The 12,813-nt window shown below is 54.0% G+C and overlaps 1 protein-coding gene across 4 annotated transcripts; it reads right to left on the bottom strand.

The window, feature by feature from the left end:
* Window positions 1-4,315: 4,315 nt before the first annotated feature.
* On the bottom strand, window positions 4,316-11,216 carry TRNT1 (tRNA nucleotidyl transferase 1). Of its 4 annotated transcripts, none has more exons than XM_068154411.1 (8): window positions 11,125-11,216; window positions 10,894-11,009; window positions 9,363-9,556; window positions 8,395-8,533; window positions 7,701-7,827; window positions 6,720-6,913; window positions 6,299-6,549; window positions 4,316-4,881 (listed from the first exon to the last, which is right to left on the bottom strand). In XM_068154411.1, the coding sequence occupies exons 2-8, from the start codon at window positions 10,952-10,954 to the stop codon at window positions 4,627-4,629; spliced, it is 1,221 nt and encodes a 406-aa protein (XP_068010512.1). In that variant the 5' UTR covers window positions 10,955-11,009; window positions 11,125-11,216; the 3' UTR covers window positions 4,316-4,626. The 4 variants fall into 4 exon arrangements, with proteins under 4 accessions (XP_068010512.1, XP_068010510.1, XP_068010511.1 ...); XM_068154409.1 differs by having other exon boundaries at window positions 10,894-11,041; window positions 11,125-11,203; XM_068154410.1 differs by having other exon boundaries at window positions 10,894-11,041; window positions 11,129-11,167.
* Between the last annotated feature and the right edge of the window lie 1,597 nt (window positions 11,217-12,813).

Below are 12,813 nucleotides of genomic sequence, written 5' to 3'. Positions count from 1 at the left end.
TCTTTTGGATTGCCAATGTTGTGCCACTTGAAACTGAGGCAGTGTTCAACTACAAAGCAGGCCTAGAGGCCTGGGCAAACTCCTGCAGACAAGAGCAGGCAGGATCAAATTTAGTACTGATGTGACTGTTGATGGTGGTGTGCCACCTGCCTGACCTGCTGTGTTTGGAAGCCTGGGACCCTTCTCCAGGTTGAAAATAAACAGCCTGGAGAAGAGAAGGCTCTGGGGAGACCTAATAGTGGCCTTCCAGTACCTGCAAGGGGTTTAGCAGAAGGCTGCAGAGGGACTGTTTGCAAAGGCTTGGAGGGACAGGGTGGGGAGCAATGGTTTGAAAGGAGAGGAGATTCAGGCTGGATGTTGGGAGCAAGTTCTGCAGCAGGAGAGTGGTGGAACACCACAGCAGGTTGCCCAGGGAGGTGGTTGAGGCCCCAGCATGACTTAGCTGGGGCAGTCCTGGATGGTTCCATACCTCAGTTAGTATTTTCTGTGCTTCTTTTCTCCTTTGTGGAGGGAAAAATACTGGTTTGGGATCAGAGAGAGATGGAGGTGGTGTGCTTTGGAGAGCTGGCTGTGAGGGGCATCACACTGTGCAGTCATCTCCTGCATTTGCTAGGGTGGTTGTGCTGTAGCTTCATGCAGTGATTAATCTGACTGCCTCCCTCCCTCCTTGCCCCCTCCCCTCCCCTCCCTCCTTGCTCCCTCCCTCTTTGCTCCCTCCCTCCTTGCCCCTTCCTCTCCCTCCCTCCTTGCCCCCTCCCTCTTTGCTCCCTCCCTCCTTGCCCCCTCTCCTCCCTCCCTCCTTGCCCCCTCCCTCCTTGCCCCCTCCCCTCCCTCCCTGCCCCCTCCTTGCTCCCTCCCTCCTTGCCCCCTCTCCTCCCTCCCTCCTTGCCCCCTCCTTGCTCCCTCCCTCCTTGCCCCCTCCCCTCCCTCCTTGCCCCCTCCATTTACTTTCTTTTTCCTCTTCTTTTTTTGCTTTCTTTTTTCTTCTCTTTCTCCTCTTTCCCCTCTTTGACCCTCACTTTTTCCCCCCCTCTCTTTCCTGGCCTCTTTTTCCCCACCACCCTCCCCATGCTCCTGCCAGGAGCTGCAGAACTGGGTAGTCCCAGGGCTGGTGCTGGCACGCAGCTGGCTGCATAGGCACATCCATAGCAGCTCTCCCAGAGGGAGGAGGGACAAACAGACCCCTTGGGGGGCAAGAAGCAGGACTGCCCTGCTCAGCAGCAGCAGCAGCTCTTGGCTGGCAGCACAGGGAGCAGAGAATTGCTTCCTCTCAGCTGTTGCTGCAGTAGCCTGAAGCCATCACCCAATCACAGCCTCTAACTTAGCAGTTTTCCTACCTTTGTGTTTTGCTGCCCAGGTCAAATCACCTCCCCCCTGCAGCCCAGCTCTGAGCCGTGCTCAAATACTCCACCCTTGGGGTTTTTAGCACTGCTGGGGCTGCAGCTGCTGCAGGTCCTTTTGTTCCCCTTGCTGGGTTTCCCACCTTTGTTCAATGGCTCTGTCCCAGCTGTAGAACAGGTCTCACCTCCTCTGCTTCAGCTCTTCCTCTCTCTGCCTTTGGAGACAACTTTTTTGAAGCAATCTTCTTGCTTGCAAACATTTGCAAAGAATAAAATCCTACTGGTTTCAACAGTCAGCCTTTTGGCTTTGGTTTTTTAACCTGGGTGTTGGGAGGGGAACAAAGAAAAGGCTTGGGGCTTAAATTGTCTTTGAAACTCAGAAGTAAATGAGGAGCTGAAAGAGACTCAGCTTGCCCAGGGAAGAAGTTGAGGCTCCCTCCCTGGAGATAATCAAGGTCAGGCTGGACAAAGCTCTGAGCAACCTGATCTGGGGGGGGATATCCCTGCTGAATGTAGGGGGGGCTGGACTGGATGACCTTTGGAGGTCCCTTCCTACCCCAACCCTGCTATGGTTCTGCAATTCAGTAATGGAGGAAAGTCTGGGTTAGAAATACAGCTGATAAAAACTGTCTGTCATAAAGATAGAGAACAGTCCCAGACTGGCTTGGGTTGGAAGAGACCTTTAAAGGTTATCCAGTGCACCACCACCCTGCCTTCCAGGGAGCAAGGACACCTTTACCAGGAGCAGGTTGATCTTGACAGTCCCACTGGAACTCCAGCACAGCCTGTGCCCTCCCAAGGGCCTGCTGAGCTGCTCCTCAGTGTGGACATCTCAGGCCACTGGTGGGGGTTATTCTCCCCTTCTCTTTGCCACAGGCCTGAGCTTTATGGGCTCTGCAGGGGGAATTAGCTGTGGCCTTCCCCCTTAAAAGGCAGCCAAGCCAAGGCAGCCTTTGAATCATTTTTACAGCTCATTACATCCTGAGGGAATGGGCAAAGCCTTCATTAATCCTGCTGCAAGCAGCAGTTTGTGCTATTTATCAGGTTGCCCTTCACAGGTGAGTCCCTGCCAGGGTGGTCTGGGTGCCCAGGAGCTTTGCTCTGCAGGGGGCTGCATTCCCACCCTGCTGCTCCATCCTTTCATCTCACACACTCAGAGCAGCATGGAATGCTTGGGGCTGGAAGGACCTTTAAAGGTCACCCAGTGCAACCTCCCTGCAGTCAGCATGGCCATCCTCAGTGAGAGCAGGTTGCTCAGAGGCCCAGACAACCTGACCTGGAATGGTTCCAGTGATGGGGCAGCTCCCACCTGCCTGGGCAGCCTCCCTGCAAATAATTTCTTCCTTCTCTCCAGTCTGAATCTCCCTCTTTAGTTCACACCATCACCTCTTGTCCTGTCACAACAGGCCCTGTCCCCAGCTTTCTTCTCAGCCCCTTTCAAGCCCTGAAGGCCACCAGGTCTCCATGACTCAAAGGTCTTCTCCAACCAAAGCAATTCCTTGACAGTTCAAGAGTGTGGTTATGGTTTGAAGAAGCAAACAAACCTCCAACTCTCACAACCATTGAGCCAGAACTTGAGGTGGAGCCTGCAGAGGTTTCAAGCTTATGCCTTTAAATATCCTCTCCCTGGGTAGACTCTGGCCTTCAGAGTCTTGGCTCAGGGGAAGTGTTTGTTAATCTCTCCTAGTTTAGGCCTTCCACAGATGCTGCCTGAAGGTGCAGGGCTGTGCTCTTCACATATTGCTGTCTCCCTCCCAAGATGTCAGCAGTTCCACAATCTGCAAGAGGAGGCTCCCATGTAACTGCATGATTAACTCAACCACCATCACCTGCTTAGGAATTAACCAAGCAAAACAGCACTGTTGGGTTTTTTTCCCTTCCCTTGCTGTCTTCCTGAACTTCTTAAGTCCCTGCAGCAAGCCTGAGTCCCAGGCATTGGCTTCCTAGGACAGAAACCCATCAGCTGGGAAGCACAAACCGCTGCTCCTCGTGGCAGGGCTCTGGCACTGCTGCCATCTAGTGATGGAAGAGGAGAGCTGAGGGAAGGGAGAGCCAAGCGATTTTGCAAGTGCTACCAAAGCCTGGTAAGTGAAACCTGCAAGGACATTCACAGACAGAATCCCAGCTGCAAGGCACCTCTGGAGCTCATCCAGTCCAATCCCCTCTCCTAAAGCAGGGCACCCAGGACAGCTGGGCTTGGAAGCTCCCCACACCAGGAGGCTCCACAGCCTCTCTGGGCAGCCTGCTCCAGGCCTCCAGCACCCTCACAACAAACAACTTTCTGCTCCTGCTCAGCTGCAACCTCCTGGGTTCCAGTCTGTGCCCCTTGCCCCTTGTGCTGTCCCTGGGCACCACTCAGCAGAGCCTGGCCCCAGCCTCTTGCCCCCCACAGCTGCTTTAGCTCTTGCTGAGCATTGATCAGAGCCCCTCTGGGGCTGCTCTTCTGCAGGCTCTCAGCCCCTGGACTCAGCTACTCCTCAGAGCTGCTCCAGGCCCCTCAGCAGCTTTGTAGCCTCTGCTGGACTCTCTCCAGTAGTTCTCTGCCAAGGGGAGCCCAAGGTGGGACCCAGTACTCAGCTGTGGGTAGAGCAGCAGGGTAGGATAATCTCCCTTGACTTGCTGGCCTCACTCAATGTTCCCTCCTCTACCACTATTAACCAGAGCTTCCCACACAAAGCTAGAAACACTGTAGAGCCCTTCACCAGTTCCCTCTGCCTTTAGTTAACTCAGTGCTAAACAATTTACTACTGCAGAGTGAGGAAGTTGGTGATGCTGACTCAGCCCAGTCACCTTTTTCACTCTGGAGCTGCTCCTGGAGCTCTGGGAAGTACAAATCTGTGCAGCAAAGAGACTGGTTTTCACAGGGGAAGGCTGGAGTGAGTATTGCTGAGCTCCTCCTTTCAAGACACACAGTCACTCCCCTAGGCACAAACCCCAGCCCTGCTTTGAGCCAGATGACCAAAACCCTTTGAGGGTGGTTTTTATGTTGGGGTTTTTTTCAAGTGTAGCAAAAAATCTTGGTGTCACCTCAAGTGCCCCAGAGGTCAGCCTGAACAGTGACATCTAGCATCCAACTACAACAGAGAGGGAGGGGGAGAGGGTGTGACTCCTGGCAGAGTCACTTGTACAGCAGCACAGGATTGAGCCTCTCCTGGGGGAAATGATGGGTTAGGACCAGCAGAACCCTGCTGGCTGAAGATCTTCCACTTGGCAGGTGCTACACTGCCCCTGGCAATGCTGAGAGAGTCTCAGTTACACACAGAGCAGGGCAGGAGGGCTTCTCCACTCAGTTTTCCACCTTCCTCAGGCAGCTCAGCAGCTCCTCTTTGTCCATGTGGTAGCCACTCTTCTTCCACTCCTCCCGTAGCTGCTGCAAGGCAGCACCAATGTCCTTCCCAGAAGACACTCCCAGCTTCCTGAGGTCATGGCCACTGACAGGGAAAGTAGGGACAGTCCACTGCTGCATTTCCTTCAGAAGATGCTCCTCTCCTTGGTATTTGAGAAGCTCACAGATCTTGGAGGTTGTGTTGGCTTCTCTAGACTAAAAGAGCACAAAGAGGTCACAGGGGCTCAGTGCTGTGCTATTCTCAGCCCACTACTGGGCAACACCTGGACAAGTTGTAGCTATGAAAGTGAAGATCTCTCCTGCTTCAAGTCCTCACTTGGATCTGGGAGATCCTGGGAGGCTTCTTGAATGGCAGGTAATGGCTGTAACCCTTCCCTCCAACCTCCAACTGCAGAGGAACTATGAAAGGGGAAGAGAAGCTCCCTTGACCTGCTGGCCACACTTCTACTGCATCCCAGGACATCACTGTCCCCTCCTTGGAGGTGTTCCAGGCCAAGGTGGGTGAGGCCTCAAGCAGCCAATCAGTGCTGGGCCCCATCCTATTCAGTATCTTTATTGATGAGCTGGATGAGGGGATTGACCTCACCATGAGTAAGTTTGCAGTCAACACCAAGTTGGGAGCAGGAGTTGATCTGTTAGAGGGCAGAAGGGCTCTGCAGAGGGACCCTGTCAGGCTGGGCAGATGGGCAGAGGCCAACAGGATGGCATTGAACAAGGCCAAGTGCTGGGTGCTGCACTTTGGTCACAACAACCCCAGGCAGTGCTACAGGCTGGGGTCAGAGTGGCTGAGAGCAGCCAGAGAGGGACCTGGGGCTACTGGTCCCTGAACAGGAGCCAACAGTGTGCCCAAATGGCCAAGAAGGCCAATGGCATCCTGGCCTACATCAGGAAGAGTGTGGCCAGCAGGAGCAGGGAAGTCATTCTGCCCTGTGCTCAGCACTGGTTAGGCCACACCTTGAGTCCTGTGTCCAGTTCTGGGCTCCTCAGTTTAAGAAGGACATTGAGAGACTTGAAGGTGTCCAGTTCTGGTCAACAAGGCTGGGGAGGGGTCTGGAGCACAGCCCTGTGAGGAGAGGCTGAGGGAGCTGGGGTTGCTTAGCCTGGAGAAGAGGAGGCTCAGGGGAGACCTTGTTGCCATCTACAACTCCCTGAAGGGAGGTTGTAGCCAGGTGGGGGTTGGTCTCAGCACCAGAACAAGAGGACACACTCTCAAGCTGTGCCAGGGAGGTTCAGGCTGGATGTTAGGAAGAATTTCTTCCCAGAGAGATTGGCCATTGGAATGTGCTGCCCAGGGGGGTGGTGGAGTCACCATCCCTGGAGGTGTTTAGGAAGAGCCTGGATGAGGCACTTGGTGCCATGGCTGAGTTGATCAGGTGGTGCTGGGTGATAGGCTGGACTTGATCTCTAAGGTCCTTCCCAATCTAAGCCATCCATAGAATGACTTGAGTTGGAAGGAACCTCAAAGATCATCCAGTTCCAACCCCCCTGCCATGGGCAGGGACACATCCCATGAAAGCAAGTTACTCAAAGCCTCATCCAGCCTGGTTAAGACACTCTGGAGACTCAACATTTGCTGTGAAGACCAAGTAAAGCAGGATGAAAATGCACTCACATCCATGATGAAGTCCTGGTACGGTCTGAGTGGCTCTGGACCAGGTGCTTTGGTTAACTCCTGTCGGTGCTTCACTAAGAACAGGCCGAGGTTTTTCTCCTCTTTGGAGATTTTCAGCCTCAGATCAAGGCTGGTGACATCATCCTTTGTCTTGAAGAGGGAGGTCAGAAGAGTCATTGGTTTTGGAGACAGCTTTTGAGCATTTTTAGTGACTCTCTCAAATTCCTCTAAGTTTCCATCAAGGGGTAGTCCTGAAGGGGGACACACATGACAGCAAAAGGGGGGGACAAGGAAGGCTGTCAGTAAGGAAGGGGAGTGCTAAGACAGGGGAAAATCAATGAAGTTTCAGCTCACTTTGCCATGCTGCACTTGTGCTTGCACATGAAACAGGAGTAGGAGCTCAGCCTTCACCTCCCCTTACCTATGTACTGGGCAATATCCAGCTGGTACATCAGGCCAACCAAATGACTGACGTGATTCCCAAGCAGGATCTTCTTCAGCTCCACCCAAATCCTCTCTCCTGATATCCCAGCCAAACCTTTGGCATTCTCTTGAATGGCCTGCAGTGTACTAGGCTCGTGGTCACCAGGATTTTCTGCAAGCCTTCCATAAAACCTGCCCAAATAAAACATCTCTGTGAGATGATTCCAGTTCTTCCTGCTGCTTGGGTAGCAGCTACTTGCTCAGAGTCAATGGCATGGCTGTTAAACACTAGAGGAAGCAACAAGATGACAATTACAACTTCATTGGCATCACCGATCTATTCTGCACATTTTCTGACCCTTCATCTAGAGAGGAGGTTGAGAATGGCTTTGAAGAAAGAGCCTTGGGTGCATCAACTGCTGAGCAGCTCCCCAGGAGCCAGCAGTGCCCTCCTCCAGCCCAGCAGGCAGCTGGGTGCTGGGCTGCAGCCAGAGCAGGGTGGGCAGCAGGGCAGGAGAGGGGATTCTGCCCCTGGGCTCTGCTCTGCTGAGACCTCACCTCCAATCCTGCCTCCAGCTCTGGTGTCCCCAGCAGCAGAAGGGCACAGAGCTGCTGGAGAGAGTCCAGAGGAGGCCACAAAGGTGAACCAAGGGCTGGAGCAGCTCTGCTGTGAGCACAGGCTGAGGGAGCTGGGGGTGTGCAGCCTGGAGAATAGAAGACTCCAAGGGGATCCTAGAGCTGCCTTCCAACAGCTGAAGTTCTTCAGTACCAGGGTGGTGAGAGTCTGGAACAGGCTGCCCAGGGAGGTTGTGGATGTCTCCTCCCTGAGGGTGTTCAAGGCCAGGCAGGTTGAGGCCCTGAGCAACCCAGTCTAGCTGAGAGGCACCCCTGCCCATGGTGAGGGGGTTGCAGTAGCTGAGCTCTAAGGTCCCTTCCAACCTGAGCCACTCTAGGGTCTAGGGAAGGCAACACTTAGTACCTGAAGTATCTCAGGATGCGTAAATAATCTTCCTGTATTCTCTCGCTTGCCTTCCCTACAAATCTGATTTTCTTCCTTTGCAAGTCTTCATAGCCATTAAAAAAGTCATACAGCAGCCCATCCAAGCCTAGAAACAGAGGGGGAAATAAAATAGCAGGACAGGAATTTCCAGCCAAGGTTGGCACAGAGAAACACAATTCACTTGCAGATACAAAACGTGATCAGATCATTCTCCTCGGAGAAGGCTCCAGGGAGACCGAATTGTGGCCTTCCAGGAGCTGCAGGGGGCTACAGGAAAGCTGGGGAGGGACTTCTGAGGGTGTCAGGGAGGGATAGGACTGGGGGGGATGGAGCAAAACTAGAAATGGGGAGATTGAGATTGGATGTGAGGAAGAAGTTGTTCCCCATGAGGGTGGTGAGAGCCTGGCACAGGTTGCCCAGGGAGGTGGTGGCAGCCTCCTGCCTGGAGGTGTTTGCAGCCAGGCTGGATGTGGCTGTGAGCAACCTGCTGTGGTGTGAGGTGTCCCTGCCCATGGCAGGGGGGTTGGAACTGGCTGAGCCTTGAGGTCCCTTCCAGCCCTGACAGTTCTGTGATTCACTGATCTGCAGAGACCTTTCAGCTGACAGCAGGACAAATCCAGAAACTGACTGAGGGGAATTCACTGCTTTCCTGTGAAATGCAGGAAGAGTTTACCTAAAAACATGGAGTTGACAGTCAGATCCCTCCTTTCAGCATCCTTCTGCCAGTCAGTGGTGAACTCCACCTCGGCGTGGCGCCCGTCGGTGACGACGTCGATCCTCAGGGTGGTGATTTCAAAGTTCTGCTCGTGGACCTGAAAATCCCACAGGCAAGGTGAGCCCAACACACTCAGCAAGATCAGTGGCCAAGCTGCACATCTCTCTCAGCCTGATGTCTGGATACATCAGTGCTCAGGCTGCATACACCCCCCCCAAGAGGCACCACGTTATACTCGGCAGACAGGCAAGAGCTATGAACGCCACCCCTGCTCTGCTCAGGCCACATCGCCAACCCTGCCTCCAGTTCTGGTGTCCCCAGCATAAAAATGACAAAGAGCTGTTGAGTGAGTCCAGAGGAGGCCACACAGATGACCCATGGGCTGGAGCACCTCTGCTATGAGGACAGGCTGAGGGAGCTGGGGGTGCTTAGCTTGGAGAAGAGGAGCCTGAGGGGGAAACTCATGAATGTTTACAAGCACCTAAGGGGTGGGTGTCAGGAAGATGGGGCCAGACTCTTCTCAGGGAACCCCAGCAACAGGACAAGAGGTAATGAGCATAACCTGGAACATACTTCCATCTAAGCATGAGAAGGAACTTCTTCACTCTGAGGGTAGCAGAGCACTGGAGCAGGCTGCCCAAAGAGGCAGTGGAGTCTCCATCTCTGGAGACTTCCAAGGCCAGCATGTTCTGTGTGATATGCCCTAGGTGATGCTGCTCTGGCCAGGGGGGTTGGACTCAGTGATCCTCAGAGGTCTCCACTCCAACCCTTACCATTCTGTGATCCCACACTTGAGAGAAAGACCTTATTTAAACTCTTCCTGTGAGATTTTAACAAGGAAGGAGCAGGCTACTACTTTCCTATTGCTCCTGTTGCACAGCTACTGATAACAGTTAGAAAAGAGCCAAGGAAACCCAGAAACCAACCCTGGCAGTTATGGTTCCATGTTTCTCTCCCTTGTTGTTGATCAGACGAACACCAGCGGAGGTGAACATTTCCTTCATCTCTGCTGGCGTAGCTGTAGTGGCAAAATCAATATCCTGGGGTGTCAGCCCACTCAGCAAATCCCTCACAGCTCCTCCTGCTATTCTCAGCTCATAGTTCTTCTTCTCAAACATTTCTGGGAAGGAAAGGGAAAACATAAAGCACTCTCTCAAGCAAACAAAACCACAGCACATAATCTGTCGGGGCTCCCAGCTGGGAAATGTTTAGCCTGGAGAAGAGGAGGCTCAGGGGAGACCTTCTTGCTCTCTACAACTACCTGAAGGGAGGTTGTAGCCAGGTGGGGGTTGGTCTCTTCTCCCAGGCAACCAGCACCAGAACAAGAGGACACAGTCTCAAGCTGTGCCAGGGGAGGTTTAGGCTGGAGGTGAGGAGAAAGTTCTTCACAGAAAGACTAACTGGGATGTGCTGCCCAGGGAGGTGGTGGAGTCACTGTCCCTGGAGGTGTCCAAAAAAGGACTGGATGTGGCACTTGGAGCCATGGTTTAGTTGTCAGGAGGTGTTGGGTGACAGGTTGGACTTGATGATCTCTGAGGTCTTTTCCAACCTTACTGAATCTATGTTCAAAGCCAAGCTGGACAGGCTGGAAGTGGCTCTGAGCAACCTGCTCTAGTGTGACTGGTCCCTGCCCTAGTGTGGGGTGTCCCTGCCCATGGCAGGGGGGTTGGAACTGGATGGTCCTTGAGGTCCCTTCCAACCCTGGCAATTCTGTGATTCCATGACAGAGCCTTGAGCATCCTGGTCTAGTAGAAGGTGTCCCTGCCATGGCAGAGGGGTTAGAACTAGATGAGCTTTAAGGTCCCTCCCAGCCAAAGCCATTCTAGCACTCTATGCTATTTGCACTAATTAAGATCACAGATTACTCATGCATGCAGTAAGCAGCAAATATACAATGCAGCTTCCTGCAGAGTACAGGTATTAGGTAAAGTATCTGAGCAGCCACAGCTATTTTCCCAGTCACTTCTGAAGTACTCTGCAAGAGCAACCTGTTATTTAGATTAATTAATACTGGGGGCCCTGAGCTGTGGAATACCTACAGCAATTAGCCAATATGGTTTAGTTTAATTATGGCAGAATACTGTGACCCAGCAATCCAAATTAGACCAGGAACACCATCCCAGGGGGAGTGATGAACACTGAGCTCTGCCAGGTTATTTTGGATCATTTTGGGGGATAATTTCTGGTCATTTTGGGGTCATTTTCAGTCTTTTGGGGCATCGCTTCTATGGTCGATCTCAAGTTATGACAGCTAGAGCCAAAAAGCAGCGCACAGCTCCCACGGCACCTCAGCTAGCCACGACCTGCCTGCGCAAGCCCCTGGCAAGGGCACAAGATGCAGAGCCTGCATTCAGCACGCTGCCTCTCCGGGCAGGCACACCGAGCTGCGACACTTGGCGATCGGCTGCTCGGCCCTGAGCAGGCCCAAGTTCCCCCCGCCCCCCGCCCCGTACTCACCTGCCACACTGCGGAGCCCCGGCGTGAAGAGCTCCTGGAACTGGGGGGACTGGAGCCTCATGGCGCCCGCCGCCCGGTGCCGCAGGCGGAGCGGCAGGAACGGCCGCAGCCCGGCCCTGCAGGGCAGAAGCAACACCTCAGCCCACATCTGAAGGGAGACAGCGACACGGGGCGTCAGCCCTCATGGATCCCCCCTCCTCTCGCCGCAGCCCCCCGCCAGCACCCCCTTACCCGCCTGCGGGGCTGCCGGCGCCAGGCCTCACACGCCGCTCCCCACCCTGCGGCCTCTCCCCGGCGCAGCGCGATGATGTCAGAGACGCGACGTGACGTGACCCGCCCCGCCTCTTCCTGCCGTGGGAAGCGTGGCCCAGCCCCGGACCCGCCCCTCCGGCTCCTGCCGGGCCCGCTCCTCTGCCCCGCCCCTCCACTCCTCTGCCCCGCCCCTCCGCTCCTCTGCCCCGCCCCTCTGCCCCTCTGCCCCGCCCCTCCGCTCCTCTGCCCCGCCCCTCCGCTCATCTGCCCCTCTGCCCCTCTGCCCCGCCCCTCTGCCCCTCTGCCCCGCCCCTCTGCCCTTCTGCTTTTCTACTCCTCTGCCCCTCTGCCCCTCTGCCTCACTGCTCCTTTGCCCCACTGCCCTTCTGCTGCCTCCCTCCCGGGCCTGCCCCTCTTGCTGCCTCCCGGGCTTCCCTGCTCAGCTCTCTGCAGAGCTCGGGCAGGCACTGGGCGATCCGTCAGAGGTGTCTTAAGGCTCCCAAAGTGGTTTGGGTTGGAAGAACCCTCTGAAAGTCACCCAGTCCAAGCCCCCTGCAATCAGCAGAGACATCTGCAACTAGAGCAGGTTGCTCAGAGCCCCACACAAGCTGACCTGCAAGTGGCATCTCCAACCTCTCTGTGTAACCTGGCTCGGTGTTGTTCAGTCATAGAATTGTTTTGGCTGGGAAAGACCTCTAAGATCATCGAATCCAACTGTCAGCCTAAGGCCTTCAAACCATGTCTCCAAGTGCCATGGCCACACATTTCTTGAACACCTCTAGGGATGGGGACTCCACCACCCTGGGAAGCCTGTACCAATCTCTGACCACTCTGGCAGCAAAGAGATTTTACCTAATCTCCAACCTAACCCTCCCCTGGCACAATTTTCTTCTATCACCTGAGATTAGGGAGAAGAGACCAACCCCCACCTGGCTCCAACCTACTTTCAGGGAGCTGTAGAGCAATGAGGTCTCCTCTCAGCCTCCTCCAGGCTAAACATCCCCAATTCCCTCAGCTGCTCCTCACCAGCCCTATTCTCTAGACCCTCCTCCAGCTTTGTTGCCCTTAAGAGACTATGTAAAGTAATTAATCCTCAATAAATACATTAAAACCATTTCTGGCCTACACTCTGTGTTTGTATGGAGCCTTCCACCCTGAGGTTAAATCTGTAGTTCCCTTTTTCAGTGCATGCTTGTGTGACTTATCATCTGCCATCATTTCCGAAGCACCTATCACGTTTGACCTGGAAGGGCAGCAGTTATAAAAGAAACCCACAGAGGGTTGACCCAGAGGACCTTTGACAAACCCAGCAGGCTCTTCACAGGACGTTGGAGACACCACAGGTAACCTCCTGAGATGTCTGTTGTGGTTTGGGTTTGCCTTGTTGTGCTTGGTTTGGAAGAGGTCCTGCTTTGCCTCATACTAGGAAATGCATCTGGCACCTGCTGCAGACCAGGTGCTTGTGAGGCAGTGAGGCAGGTCAGCTAGAAGTAAGGAAATCATTGCCTTCTGGAGGCTGTTTGATGTGGTTTGGATTTCTGCTGTACTGTAGGAAGGAGTATTCCCTTTACAAAGGGAATCTATCTAGCTATATCTCATCTATCTCTAGATCATCTATATCTATGTATCTGTATCTATATATCTTTATCTATCTATATCTGTATCCAT

This window comes from Melanerpes formicivorus, unplaced genomic scaffold (genome assembly GCF_026170545.1).
Source record: "Melanerpes formicivorus ecotype bairdi unplaced genomic scaffold, bMelFor1.0.p_v2 SCAF_28, whole genome shotgun sequence".
Classification (NCBI taxonomy): domain Eukaryota; kingdom Metazoa; phylum Chordata; class Aves; order Piciformes; family Picidae; genus Melanerpes; species Melanerpes formicivorus.
Note: the sequence above shows the minus strand (reverse complement) of the source record. Positions and strands in the feature narration are given on the sequence as shown.

What these genes read in the sequence shown, in the direction of transcription:
- TRNT1 (XM_068154409.1), bottom strand. Translation starts at nt 11,041, where the DNA reads ATGTGGGCTGAGGTGTTGCTTCTGCCCTGCAGGGCCGGGCTGCGGCCG. An exon ending in GGGGCTCCGCAGTGTGGCAG is followed by an intron (nt 9,557 to 10,893) that starts GTGAGTACGGGG and finishes TTTCCTTCCCAG; the next exon opens with AAATGTTTGAGAAGAAGAAC. An exon ending in ATGGAACCATAACTGCCAGG is followed by an intron (nt 8,534 to 9,362) that starts GTTGGTTTCTGG and finishes TGGGATTTTCAG; the next exon opens with GTCCACGAGCAGAACTTTGA.